General features: G+C 57.9%; 1 protein-coding gene across 3 annotated transcripts; it reads left to right on the top strand.

The window, feature by feature from the left end:
• Positions 1–2,697: 2,697 nt before the first annotated feature.
• Positions 2,698–13,030, top strand: FDXR (ferredoxin reductase). Of its 3 annotated transcripts, XM_019800300.2 has the most exons (13): positions 2,698–2,892; positions 3,478–3,596; positions 3,680–3,751; positions 8,628–8,723; positions 8,932–9,054; positions 9,209–9,322; positions 9,674–9,775; positions 10,587–10,694; positions 10,940–11,024; positions 11,157–11,356; positions 11,440–11,611; positions 12,291–12,461; positions 12,597–13,030. In XM_019800300.2, the coding sequence occupies exons 1-13, from the start codon at positions 2,814–2,816 to the stop codon at positions 12,725–12,727; spliced, it is 1,572 nt and encodes a 523-aa protein (XP_019655859.2). In that variant the 5' UTR covers positions 2,698–2,813; the 3' UTR covers positions 12,728–13,030. The 3 variants fall into 3 exon arrangements, with proteins under 3 accessions (XP_019655859.2, XP_002919919.2, XP_034496818.1); XM_002919873.4 differs by lacking the exon at positions 3,478–3,596 and having other exon boundaries at positions 3,654–3,751; XM_034640927.1 differs by lacking the exon at positions 3,478–3,596 and having other exon boundaries at positions 3,654–3,751; positions 10,940–11,075.
• The last annotated feature ends 736 nt before the right edge of the window (positions 13,031–13,766 follow it).

Below are 13,766 nucleotides of genomic sequence, written 5' to 3'. Positions count from 1 at the left end.
TACCCCCTCTTCGTCTCCACCCTGCCTTCCTCTACAAAAGACCATGGCTTCTGCCCGGCGCCCTTTCCTACAGCAAGGCCTCTCACTACTTCTGAAACTGCTCCCTCCTTCTGCTCCTTCGGGCCTGGGCTGGTAATGGCTTCCAGTCGTTGCTAGCGAGGGGTGCCTCCCCATTCCCTTGATCCTGCCCACACTTCTGTGCAAAGTTCCTTCATTAAACTGTTTTCAGTCAGCCCTTCCGAGTGTGCCATCTGTTTCCTGCTGGGAGGTGGACCGATAGAGCCGAGTTTTGGATCCAAGCAGCCCTCTTGGAACAAGAAAGGGTTGGCAGCCTCCCCAGCCTACTGCTTTGCTATACGTTATAACTGCTCTTTCGAAATGCATTAACGGCTCAGAAATGGCCCTCAGGTCTGGGAATGTGATAATCAAACTGTTAATTCTCCACATGAAAAAATGCAATGTCAGAAAAGGTCCCATTGCACAGCCCTGGCTACACATCAAACCGTCCTAATCCACACCAGTGACTCATCGTTATCGATGTGGGCCTGAGTGGGGAGTGGGCAGCCTCCGTACCAGACCTGGCTGTACCACAGGAGCTCGGGAACAAGGCACTTGATTTCTTTGAGGCTCGATTTTCTGTTACTCTAAGGATGTGGGCCGGGAATGCATGGGGCTTGAGAGGAAAGGAGGGAGGTGACAGGGGAGAATGAAGCCCTCCCTGGACTCTACAGAGACCTAAGGTCTAATTTACAGAGGTATATGGGAGGTGATAATATGACGGTGATGATGATAGCTAACGTTTTTAGAACTTATAGCAAACACTTTTTTTTTTGAGAGGGAGTGGGGAGACAGGGGCAGAGGGAAAGGGAGAGAGAGAATCCCAAGCAGGCCCAGCTTGGAGCCCCACTTGGGGCTTGATCCCATGACCCTGAGATCATGACCTGAGCCAAAATCAAGAGTTGGACACTTAACTGACTGAGGCACCCAGATGTCACCAGATAGTATTTTGGGCCTTGTGGACCATACGGCCTCAGTCACAACGACTGAAACACAACTACTCAAAGCACGTTGAGCCACAGAAAATATGGAAAGAAATGAGCATGACTGTGTGCCAATAAAACTTTTTTTGAACTTTAAGGAATTTTTACATGCCACAAAATATTATTCTTCACAATTTTTTAACCATTTAAGAACGGACAAACCATTAGCTTGCGCTAGTATGAAAACAGGTGATGGGCAGGATTTGGCCTGCAAGCCATAGTTTGCCAGGCACAAAATACAATGACTTAGTAAAAAGCAGAACAGTATTTATTTCTCAGTAGGAGAGAGGTGAGGTGACAAGGAGAGGCACATGTCCCATTTCTCGACCCAGACGCTGGTTTATATGGTTACACCTTGTGGTAATTCATCAAACAGTGTACTCACGATTTGTGCACTTTTCTGTTTGTTAGACTTCAATAAAAAGACAATTAAAAAATGATGATGCAGGGACGCCTGGGTGGCTCAGTCAGTTAAGCGGCTGCCTTTGGCTCAGGTCACGATTCCAGGGTCCTGGGATGGAGTCCTGCACCCAGCTCCTTGCTCAGCAGGGAAACTGCTTCTCCTGCTGCCTGCTGCTCCCCCTGCTTGTGCTGTCTGACAAATAAACAAACAAATAAATAAAATCTTTAAAAATAAAAAAAAGTGATAAGGCAGCGAAATAAGTAATGATGGGCTAAAGTAGAGTGTTCCGGGGACACTAGGGGCCTTAACCCAGCTTGGGAGAGGGCGGTCAGGGAAGGCTTCCCCAAGGAAGTGCCTGACAGGGGGGACCTGGGTGGGGGTGGGGGATGGTGGTAAGGAAGCTGAAGCTGGCGTTGGGTTTATTGGGTCAGATTTGACCACGGATCCTGTCTTTTAAACATGTATTTTTGGTCACCATGGATTTTTGGCATTAATTTCGATCTCTAAAAATATTGCATTAAAATATTTTTTACCTTAATCACTGAGGTTTTTGGCGCCTCCTGAAATTCTGCACCCGAGGCCCATGCCTTAGCAGTCTCACTGTTAGTACCAGTCCAGTTGGGACAGGGGCGGGCGACCTGGCTCTGTCCTTAAGTACCCAGGGCAAGCCGCTCCTCCCGTTTCTTCACCTACGTGAAGCGGAGGGGCTTGATCTCTAAGGTTTAAAATGCTGCCTGGCCTGCACTGGACAGCATCCGGCCGGAGTCACACCTGCTTTAAGCCCACGTGCGGCCAAGGCCCAGCAGGAGCCCTTTTACCCCAGAGTTCCGGACTCCGTGGTTATCACGCTATGGGCAGGGAGGCGCCTTTGGAACGCGACTCATGATTGGCTGGAAAGACACCAGGCCCAGGCGGGGAGGGCACGCTCTCAAAAGGGACCGTCCCATGCGTCATCAGAGAGCGACGGGCGTCTCCGAGGGGGAGAGGCTAAGTAAAGTAAGCTCCTTCCTAATTGGCTCCGTCCATCAGGCAGGATTGATACAGCGATGGAGATTCGCTCTCGTTCAACGCTAGCCTCCAGATGATTGGATTGGGGAGAAATTTATTAAGTCACTAACGCTCAGAAGTCCTGGGGGCGGGCCCCTCAGCGATAGAGGGTGGATCCGCGGGCGGGCGTCCCTTCTGGGGGCGGGATTCTTTCGCGGTGGGGGCGTGGCCTCCACGCCGCGCGTCCCCAGAGCGTGGGAGGCGGGACTTGAGGGCGGGGGCAGGTCGGGGGCGGGGCCGGAGCCCGCGCGGAGCACAGATGCCCCGGCCGAGTGCGGGGCGTCTCTGGGATCCTGTCCTCTGGCTGGTTGCTCTTCCCAGCCATGGCTCCGCGTTGCTGGCCCTGGTGGCACTGGTCGGCGTGGCGTCGGACCCGGCCGCCTCCCGTCGGGAGCACCCCGAGTAGGAGCAGGGCACTTACCTCTGGGGCTGAATGTCCGCGCGGGGAGGCCTGCGAGCGCCAAGTGTGGGGGTCGGAGCGGAGCTGGGGCAGGGCTGGAGAGGGGCAAGGGTGGCCAGGGGCGAAACCGGAAGGGTTTAGTCCTACGGACGAGATTGGCATGGTGTACGGGGGCAGGTGGGGGCCTGTGCGGTCAGATGTGTGTCAACAAAGGTGAGAAGGGGAGACCGTGAGGTGCACAGGTGTGAGACCGGGTGAATGGGGGTTATATGAAGGTCTGGGAGCCAAGAACGAAGTCTGAGGCAAAACAGGGGTCTGTAGGAAAGACAGGGGTCTATATGGACAATATAGCATCCTGTGGAGAGAGAGTGGTTAGAAGTAGTACAGTCGGGCATTGTGGGAGATCCCTGGGGGCAAGATTGGGATGATTTAGAGTCCTAGGAAGGATGTGGTATTCTAGCTGGGTGGGTAGGGAACCCTGTAAGAAAAATGAAATACTGTGCAGGGCAGCTTCAAGAGTGTTGGGGGTTGTTGAGTGGGAATAGTAAATTCATGGGTGAGTCGTGGGGCTCTGGATGAAGACATAGCCTTTGGGGGTTCAGACGAAGTAGGGGATCTTGCAAACGCCAAAGCTTTGAGGATAAAGAGGAGGAGGGTGCAAATGGGGGTGAAGCTTGAGAAACTCCAGCTTCTGCCTGATGCTCATGTTGGTTTGGGAAGTGCTGATCTGACCTTCCATCCCTTCCCCCCCACCTCCCACCAGGCTTCCTGCAGCAGTTCTCTACACAGGAGCAGCCCCCCCAGATCTGTGTGGTGGGCAGTGGCCCAGCTGGCTTCTATACCGCCCAGCACCTGCTAAAGGTAGGCCACATTTTCCTGGTTCCTCTCCCATGATTCACCTGTTGCTCCAATCCTGAGGGCAAGCCCCACCCCCTTTGAGTTTTAAAAGCACTCCTGGATCCCTGTTGGGAAAGGGGCTCCCAGCACATCTAGACTGGACACTCCCTATATGCTTTGTCACCTACATCTGGGGCTACCCACTCTAGGTCCTCAGCTATGGGAGAAGGGTTCAGTGGTAGATAGTCTGCTATGCCACCTTGGCCAAGCCCTTCATGGAGTTTATGCAGGTTTGCAGGACGACTTTATCCTGCCCCTCATCGTCCCTTTCTCTCTCTCTCTCCTGTCCTCAACACCCTACATCTTGAGGCTACCCCCTCTTCTCAGGGTTTTCTGTCCCTGTAGCCACCTTATCATGCTCCAGCCCTCCCCATGCTATGTTGTTCTTTCAGCCTGCCTTCCACCCCCCATTCCTCCCACCCCAAGGCCGGAGCCTCAAGGCTTACAGTGTTGACCTTGGTGGGCAGGGCCCCAAGGCTGTTGGTTACCCTTGAGACTTGGGCAGATCTGGGTGGGAGGGAGGGAGGAGGAAGGGAGCACCGTGGGTGGGAGGGGGAGAGGGAGACCTAGGCTGACTAAGGCATGACACGGTGGCCTTGCTTTGGAGGGATGTGGAGTCTGTGGAGAGACAGGAGAAAGGAAGACTGTATTAACTGTACACATAGATATGCAGAAGCTGAAAAGGTGGGGTAACCAGTCATCCTAGTTTGCCTAAGACATGGAGCTTTCAATGTTAAAGCCGGGAGGGTCTCGGGGAGACCAGCGTGAGTTGGACACCCTGCTGAAAAGTGACCCAAATGTGCCCTCCAAGCAACACAGGTGAAAGAGCTAATTACTGAGATGTGCCAGCACGAGCTGAGTCAGGCACAGTTGGTCAGAAAGGGTTTCCTGGAGAAGGCGCATCTGAGCTTCACTGAAGGAGGCCGTGGGCTTTGGAGAGGACCTGCCACATGTGGGAGGTCATGCATGGGCAAACTCCCTGGTGGTAGAACAGCCCTGGGCCCTGGGATGGAGACCAGGGATCCCACAGGGTCTGCGGAGATCCTGGAGGGCTTTGTGTAAGGTGCGCTTGCTAGCTGAGCCTGAAATTTGGGCAGTGGGGAGAGCGGGCCTTCCAGGCAGGCTTCTCAGTGCCCCCAGTGTGAGCAGTGGCCCTGCTGCAGTCGGCTGGCACACACTTGCACGCGTTTTCCTTGTGAGGGGCGCTGGGGGATGGACACAGGAGCCAGTTCCAAGCCAGTCTTTGCCCACTGGGAGTTCCAGGCTACTGGCTGTGCTCCTGAGCCAGGAAAATGCACCACACATGTGGGACGGTGGCACTTGGCTGAGCCAGGGGCTGTACAGCATCTGATGTCCCCATGCCAACCTTTGAAGCAGGCATCGCGACTCTTGCTTCTCAGGTAAGGACAGAGGCTGAGCAACATAACCCAGGGTCCCCCCCTGGACAGGGAAGATGCTAGGACCTGAGTGCGGGTGGTCTGATGGCAGAGCCGCTCTTTTTTATTTTCTTTCTTTTTTTTTTTTTTAAAGATATTATTTATTTATTCGACAGAGATAGAGACAGCCAGCAAGAGAGGGAACACAAGCAGGGGGAGTGGGAGAGGAAGAAGCAGGCTCATAGCGGAGGAGCCTGATGTGGGGCTCGATCCCACAACGCCGGTATCACGCCCTGAGCCGAAGGCAGACGCTTAACCGCTGTGCCACCCAGGCACCCCTACTTTCTTTTTTAAATTAAAAAAAAATTATTTTGGGGTACCTGGCTGGCTCAGTCAGAAGACCTGTGACTCTTAATCTTGGGGTCATGAGTTCAAGCCCCACATTGGGTGTAGAGATGACTTAAATAAATAAAACTGAAAAGAACGTGTTTTCACTGAAGTATAGTTGATACGCAATGTTACGTTAGCTTCAGGTGTTCAACACGAGGATCCTGCTCAGGTCTCTATGGGATATGCCCTTATGCTCGCCTCGGGTGCAGCCACCATCTGTCACACTCCGCCTGGACAGTACCATCAACTATATGCCCCGTGCTGCACCTTTCAGCCCTGTGACTCATTCATTCCATCACTGGAAGCCTGTACCTCCCACTCCCCTGCCCCCATTTTGCGGACCCCCACCCCCTCCTCTCCGGCACCCACCAGTCTGTTCTCTGTATTTATGGGTCAGAGCTGCTCTTGAGTACCATGCTGGGCTATCCATTCAGCAGTGATTTATTGGACACGGACATGTGCCAGGCATAGGCTCAACCCTAGGAACACGGGTACGAGCAGGACAGACATGCTCAAGGACATGACAGCCTAAGGAGGGGGGGGTGTAGGGGAAGAGCGTTTATCCAGTTTCTGGGGCTCCAATAGAGCAATCACAGAGGCCGGGGGTGAGGGGCGTGGTGTACAGAGAGCTGCGCCCAGCCCAGCCTGGAGGAGATGTCCACATTGCTGTCCGAAAGACAGAAGCTTCCAGGTGGACAAGGGGCAGGTGACAGGCAAGAGAGTCCCAAGCACAGAGGGCCACATGGACAAAGGCCCAGAGGGAGGAGAGTATGTCCCTTTGGGGACAGGTGAGTTGGGGAAGAAAGGCTTGTGGGTAAGGGTAGAGAACTGATGGAGGAGGCAGGTGGGCCCAGATCCACGGTGCCTTGGAAGCCACTGGCCAGGCTTGGAGGCAGGCAGTCTCGTGGTGCTCTCCCCATCCCTCCCCTCCTTCCATCAGAGGCCTCTGGGGTAGTTATTAACATGCTCAGACCTCATCAAACCGTTGAATCTAAGGCTGAAACCTAGGAATCAACAATTTTAAATGAACACCCCAGGGGATTCTGAAGCCCATTGCTGTGGGTGTAGTTGGCTTCACCGAAAGGTTTTAGGCAAGCACCCCATTTTTGAAATGGAGCTCTCTCTGCCTGCAGGGCAGACAGTGGAACGGGGAGGCAGGGCCGGTGGCCAGGAGAGCAATGGAGAGCTTCTGAGGTGGCGATGGGGAGGGCGGGAAGATAGGTGACTGATTGGGCAGGGTCGAGGGGAGTTGGAGATGAACCCCAGGTTCTGGCTCAGGCTCCAGGTGGATGGTTTGGGAGGGGACACAGGAGCAGAAGGAAGGAGTTTTGGGGGGCAGGGGAGCTGACTTCCATCTAGGTGGCTTTGAGGAGTCTGCAGTGTCATCCAGGGCCAGCAGGTTTGGGGGGGCCGTCCGGGCAGGGGAGACAGTGGAATATCACAGGTCTACAGGAATCCGAGGTCATAGGAGGGAGTGATGCAGCTTCCCCAGGGAACATGTGCCAGGAAGGTGGGAGGGGTCCCACATTGGAAGAACCTCAGAAAATATTTTCGTTGTGGGGGTGGGGTAGAAGAAAGGAAGCCTGAGAAAGAACAGCCAGAGGGAGAGGCGGGAGCCGAGTTAGGGAAGAGCGGGTTCGCTGAAGACAAGGTCGGCCAGGAGAGAGAGCCAGTAAACACACCCGCAGGCCTCGCATTGCGGAGGTGGCCTTGGCCAGGGCAGTGTGACCAGGAGGGACGGATCCGTAGCAGGAAAGGATGGAAGATAAAGGTGAAAAGCCGGGCCATGTGTGGCACAGACTGCCAGGCCGTGCAGTTTGAACTTTGTCCCTTGATGGTGGGCGGTTGGGGAGGGTTCAAGGGCAAGGCGGTGATGTGTAACAGTAACAGGAAAGGACAGCTTTTTGACTGAGCACCCACAGTGGTTTGGGTGCTGGGCTAAGTGCTTCAGGCCTTGCTCTTGAACAAGAAGGTCAGAAACACCCTCCGGTTGGTCCCTGCCGTGTGGGTGCAGCATCAGCGGGCGTGAAGGAGGTGTCACCTGTGGGTGGCACGGGCGGGCAGATGGGTGGTGGGGAGCCTGGACTTGGGTGCAGGCAGTGAGTGGAGGGCAGGAGGGGATTTAGACAAAAGTGAGGAGGTGAGTGTGAGCCTTTGTAGGGGTGAGGGCAACTGGAGGGCAGGAACTCATTTGGCCTGAGTCCCACAGAGTTGAGAGTATCACAGAAAGAGCCTGGGATGGGGTGCAAGGCGGGGCAGTGTCATCCACAGAAGCCCCAGCTGCTTGACTCCAAATCGGCATCTCTCACTGTGCTGAACTTCTGGATGCTTCCCAACAACCTGGAGAGGGGTCTCTTATCTGTCCCGGTTTGCAGAGGAAGAGTCTGAGACCCAGGCCGATCTCGGGACCGGCCAGGGCCATGTGGCTGGTCAGCGGTAGAGCCGGACCCCACCTCTCTGCCCAACTGCAACCCTTTGCCTTCCCCGTGGCCCTTCTAGGTGCTCCAGAGGGCAGGCGAGGTGGGACCACTGTGTACGTGAGCTCGTTTTTTCTAAGACTGAGAGTGAGCCGTTGCATCTCCCTCTGACCCCCAGAAGCCCCAGCTGTGCTCCCCCCCATGTCCTGGTGGCCCCTTTTCCAACAGGATGATTTGGGAGACTAGCACTAAGGCGGGTATGCATTTCAAAGGGTAGTTATCAGCTCATCAGACTGACTGGACATTTCTAGAACTATCGAAGGGTTCTAGGGCAGGGCTATGTGTCAGGCCTGGCCCAAGTAGATGAAGACCCACCCCTCGTAGGACTCCAGTGGGGGAGAGCTGCCTCCTTCCTTAGTGGGCTGGAGTCCTTGCCGTCTCGATGGGCTGCAGTCCCGAGGTCTGACCTCAGCTGCCGGGGCTTCTCTGCTGCCCCATGCCTCCTGTCCGGCTCTCCAGGCAGGTGGGGAATTGGGGCCTCGCTTTCTCCTCATGTCCTCAGCGCACTGAGCTGGGCTGGCCTGCCCTGTCGGGGAAGGGAGGACCCATAGGGCCCAGCCTCTCCCTTGGCCCCACCAGCTGCCGCCCTCTCCCCAGCACCACCCCCGGGCCCACGTGGACATCTACGAGAAGCAGCTGGTACCTTTCGGCCTGGTGCGCTTTGGCGTGGCGCCCGACCACCCCGAGGTGAAGGTGGGTCTCTCTGGGCCGGAGGAGGGGTTTGGAGACTTTGGTCGAGGTCAGGAGGGAAAGGAGCCTCCCTGGCTGCATGGAATGACCCCAGGCCCTCTGTGTGGATGCCGCGCAGGTGTCCTCCTGGGGGCGTTGTGAAGCGAGGGTGGCACAGGCATGATCCCTGGAGTGCCCCACCCCTAACCCCTTTCCCTCTGGGGCCTGGCAGAATGTCATCAACACCTTCACCCAGACGGCTCGCTCGGACCGCTGTGCCTTCCATGGCAACGTGGTGGTCGGCAGGGACGTGGCTGTGTCGGAGCTGCAGGCGGCCTACCACGCTGTGGTGCTGGTGGGTGCCCACGGCTGCAGGGCAGGGCAGCAGGGGAGAGGCCCAAACCCTGGGCAGGGCCTGGGGCGGCAGCTGGGGAGGAGGAGCCAGAAGGAGGCCCTGCCAGGGTCTGCCACCCCTTCGCTGGTGCCAGGCACTCTGGGTCTTTCCTCAGAGCTATGGGGCGGAGGACCATCAGGGCCTGGAAATTCCCGGTGAGGAGCTGCCCGGTGTGTTCTCGGCTCGGGCCTTTGTGGGCTGGTACAACGGGCTTCCTGAGGACCGGGAGGTGAGTTTGGGGAGCACTCCTGCCACTTCTTCCTCCCCAGTCCTCAGCCAGGGCCTGGGGCAGCTCTTGGACGCCACAGCTGGGGGGACGAGGGAGCCACTGTCCCAAGCTGGAAGGCTCCTAGGGAGATGAGATGTGAGCCATCCGGCTGCCTGAAGGGCAGGTCAACCAGGGAAGGCCCCTGCGAGGTGGGACTTGGGAGGAGAGGTGGGGCGTCAGCTGAGGCTCAGGTGGGGTTGGCTTTCCGGGTGTGGGGAAGTCTGGGGGCTTGGCTGGTGACTGGGCATGAGCTGAGATTAGCCTGACTGGGGCCGAGGCTGGGGGAGCCCTACCCAGACCTGTCCCTGCCAGCTGGCGCCAGACCTGAGCTGCGACACAGCTGTGATCCTGGGGCAAGGGAATGTGGCTCTGGATGTGGCCCGGATCCTGCTAACACCCCCTGAGCACCTGGAGGTGAGTGGGCAGATCAGGGGGGCTGGGGGCCTGGAGCTGGGGTCACACCAGGGAGAGGGTGCCACTGCCTGCAGGGTTCAGGCCTCACCCTCCAAGCTGAGCTCAGTGCCTCTGTTTCCCTATGGTGCCAGGCAGAGGCTTCCTGAAAGGCAGCCCGTGAGCTTTGCTTCATACCGTTTCCCCCTTTACTTTCTGCACTCCAGCTACATGGATGGGCCTTTAAAACAACAACAACAACAACACCAACAACAACAACACCAACAACAACTATTCAGTGTGTACACATCATTCCCCTGCCAGTTAAACTGTGTTCATCTTTTAGTTCCTGGCTCAATTGTCCCTTCCTCCAGGAAGCCCTCCAGTACCACTGTAATATGTCCATTTCCCTGTAATACCTTCTTCTCATAGACTTGTCTACTCTTTCAAAGCATGTTGTCACCACTACAATTTTATACTTATTAATGAATATTGGACAAGCTTCACTGTCTCCACCAGATCATAAGCTCTGTGAGGGCCTGCACCATGTCTCTTCTGCTTACTGTTGACACCGACCCCACCCCCATGCCCCTTGCCTAGTGCCTGGCTCTTGCTGAATACTGAGGAAACGCTTGTTGAATGAGAGTAGGAGCCTGGTTTGCTGCTAGTTGGGGCCATTTGCAGAACTGGCAGCAGTGCTCCATCTGGCCACCAGGAGGCGCGGTGGTGCAGTTCCAGGCGGCCGACCTCCCCACGGAGGGTAGGAAAACCGCGGAATGCAAAGTCCCCTTGCCGGGTCAGCGTCCGATGATTTCAAGCCCTCCTTTTGTGCCAGAAAACAGACATCACAGAAGCTGCCCTGGGGGTGCTGAGGCAGAGTCGGGTGAAGACGGTGTGGATAGTGGGCCGCCGTGGACCCCTGCAAGTGGCCTTCACCATTAAGGTGCTGGGACCAGAGGGGGGTCGGGGTCCCAAATAGATGGTCTGCCCTTGGGAGGTGTGACAGGACTAAGCCCCCGAGAATGGCTGCTGCCTGGGGTGGGAGGGGGGGAGCCAGGCAGGGCCCCAGGGCCTGGTGCCTTCTGTGGCCGGTGGTGGTGGTGTGTTCCATCTGGGCTGGGCTCTGGGGTGGGCTCAGGAGTGGACAGTGCTCTGGGCCTGAACTCCACCCTACCTCCCACCCCCAAGGAGCTTCGGGAGATGATTCAGTTACCGGGAACCCGGCCCATGTTGGATCCTGCGGATTTCTTGGGCCTTCAGGACAGAATCAAGGGTGAGGGGCCCTGGCCTGGCCCCCTAGCTCACCAGGGAGGGGATGGTCTAGGTCTGCGAGGGCTTGGGGGAGCATTTTGGGGGAGAGGGCTGCGATCCAGGGACAGGTCTGAGATGTTCTCGTTGCCGACAGAGGCCCCCCGCCAGAGGAAGCGGCTGACAGAACTTCTGCTTTGGACAGCCACGGAGGAGCCAGGGGTGGAAGAGGCGGCCCGCCGGGTGTTGGCCTCCCGCACCTGGGGCCTCCGCTTCTTCCGAAGCCCCCAGCAGGTGCTGGCCTCCCCAGATGGGCGGCGGGTAGCTGGCATTCGCCTGGCCGTCACCAGACTGGAGGTGAGTCTCATGTTACCCAGAGATGCCCCCTTCTCTAGGCCCCCCTCGCCCCAGCCCAGTGTTGCCCACACTCTCCTCAACAGGGTGTTGGTGAGGCCGCCCGCGCAGTGCCCACTGGAGACGCGGAAGACCTCCCTTGCGGGCTGGTACTGAGCAGTGTCGGGTATAAGAGCCGCCCCATCGACCCCAGTGTGCCCTTTGACCCCAAACGTGGGGTCATCCCCAATACGGAAGGCCGGGTTGTAGACGTGCCAGGTGAGAGGATGCAGGGAGGCCAGGCACCGAACTGTTGTGGGGGATGGAGAGGCTGCTGTCTCCCGGGGCTGGTGTCTCCCATCCATTTTTTTCGGCCAGTGACACACACTAAGAAACTGCTCGGAGCTAGGCCCTGTCCCTGGACCCCGTCCTGGGGCCCAGCCCCCCTCCTCCTGGCTGGGAGGGACATTCCCAGGCTAGCCCGACGACGTGCCCGCATACGCCTGCTTACCTCGTCATTCAGTTGACTGAGGCCTGCTCTGGGCTAGGCCCCCATGCTCGGGGCTAGGATTAGCGATCACACGCAACCCCTGTCCTAAGGGACCCTCTGGTCTGATTAAATACCCACATGCCTGCTTACTCATTCATCCCAGTCATGTTTAGAAGGGCCTGTGGAGACTGGAGGCGGGGCGCGACCCATCTCCTACCCTCAGGGAGTTCCTGGCTGACAGCGAGACTGAGGTGGAAGGGCTGGTGTGGTAAAACCAGGTTGAGAAGAGTCCAGGGCAGGGGGCCAGGAGCCACAGTGGGCCCAGGTGACAGGGCTGCAGGGAGGATGTGGGGTGTGCGGAAGTGTGTGCACGTGTGTGCGTGTGCATGTGTGCGTACACCGGGGGCTCAGGCTTGCCAGAGCATCCAGCCACCTCCCCTCTCCTGACCGTGTGTTGTCCCTTGCCAGGCCTCTACTGCAGCGGCTGGGTGAAGCGGGGGCCCACAGGGGTCATCGCCACTACCATGACGGACAGCTTCCTCACCGGCCAGATGCTGCTGCAGGACCTGAAGGCTGGGCTGCTGCCATCTGGTCCCAGGCCGGGCTATGCGGCCATTGAGGCCCTGCTCAGCAGCCGAGGTCTGGGCCCCGTGTGAGCTCTTGGGAGGCGTGGTGGGGAGCCCCGGGGCTTTCCACTGTTGGGGAGGGAGTGCTCTGGGCTGGGGGTGGAAGAGGAGGGGATGGAGGCAGTGACTTCTCTTCCCTGTGCTTCAGGGGTCCGGCCTGTCTCTTTCGCGGACTGGGAGAAGCTGGATGCCGAGGAGGTGTCCCGGGGCAAGGGTGCTGGGAAGCCCAGGGAGAAGTTGCTGGATCCTCAGGAGATGCTGCGGCTGCTGGGGCGCTGAGTAGATCCCGGGCTGCCTGGCAGGGAGAGAAGGCATGCTGTGCCCAGGAGAGGGGCCCGGGTCCCTCAGCGGGACTCTGCACCACAGCTGTGTCGCCTGCCTGCCCTGGCACCGGGTCTTGGCTGCCTCTTCCAGGGGCCTCTGAGCACTTCCTCCTGGCAGAAGGTTGCCCTTGCCAGAGATAACCTTAGTTAGGGATGGGTGGAGGTGCAGGCTGACTTTCCTCCCTCCCACCTCTTTCCCATCGGACTGTGGAGGGTCACCAGGTCAGGAATATACTGGAAATAAAACAGCTATAATGGAGGGCCAGTGGTTGATGTGCGACTTCTTTCCGGGCCGGGGTCACCTTCCAGCCACAGTTCCCCTCCTGTCACCAGGTGGCGCTGCAGAGCCAGCTCCCTGCTCCGGGGCCTCTTGGGGGCTTGAGGGGGTTTGGCAGCCAGGCCTGGAACCCACTGTCCCTCTCTCGGCTTGGCTCTGCTGCTGCGGCCTGCCTGCCTGCCTTCTGCTCACGCTGCAGGCATCCTGGGACCCCCGCCTGCCTGCTCTGCTGGCCCTTCGGCCCAGTTCCCTCTCTGGTTAGCCCTCAGTAGAAGCAAAACAAGAAGAGAAAGGCAGGAGTGGGGAGTGTGGGCAGCAGCTTGCCCCAGGCATCTGGTATGGGTCCTTTCTGTCCACTCCTAAGGCCTTCCCACCTCTTGGTTTCCAGCCACATGGACAAACCTTTTAAAAATAGTACCTCGGTCTCTGTAGTGCTTTGCAGTTGACAAAGCGTGTTCGCTGTCTTTAATGCCAGTCCCAAGAGGCTGGTCTCACTTTAGAGACTGACGGATCCTCGGAGTTAACTGGCCCAAGGTCACACAGCTAGTGAGCTGTGGGCTCGAACCCGCGGCTCCAAGCAGGCTGCTGGTTTCTCCGAGGCAGCCCTTGGCCCCGAGTGTCGGGTCTGGGGACGCAGTCCCGGAGAAGGGACCCAGGCGTCCCGCGCGCAGGCGGGCAAGGAGGGGCCCGGAGCGGCGGGGAGCGGGCGGCGGGGCGG

This window comes from Ailuropoda melanoleuca, chromosome 13, assembly GCF_002007445.2.
Source record: "Ailuropoda melanoleuca isolate Jingjing chromosome 13, ASM200744v2, whole genome shotgun sequence".
Taxonomy (NCBI): domain Eukaryota; kingdom Metazoa; phylum Chordata; class Mammalia; order Carnivora; family Ursidae; genus Ailuropoda; species Ailuropoda melanoleuca.
The sequence above is the reverse complement of the archived record's forward strand: the minus strand, read 5'-3'. Positions and strand labels throughout refer to the sequence as shown.

Coding starts and splice junctions, on each gene's coding strand:
- FDXR (XM_019800300.2), top strand. CDS start 2,814: ATGGCTCCGCGTTGCTGGCCCTGGTGGCACTGGTCGGCGTGGCGTCGG. Junction 8,724..8,931: donor CCGACCACCCCGAGGTGAAG/GTGGGTCTCTCT, acceptor GGGGCCTGGCAG/AATGTCATCAACACCTTCAC. Junction 11,612..12,290: donor CCGGGTTGTAGACGTGCCAG/GTGAGAGGATGC, acceptor GTCCCTTGCCAG/GCCTCTACTGCAGCGGCTGG.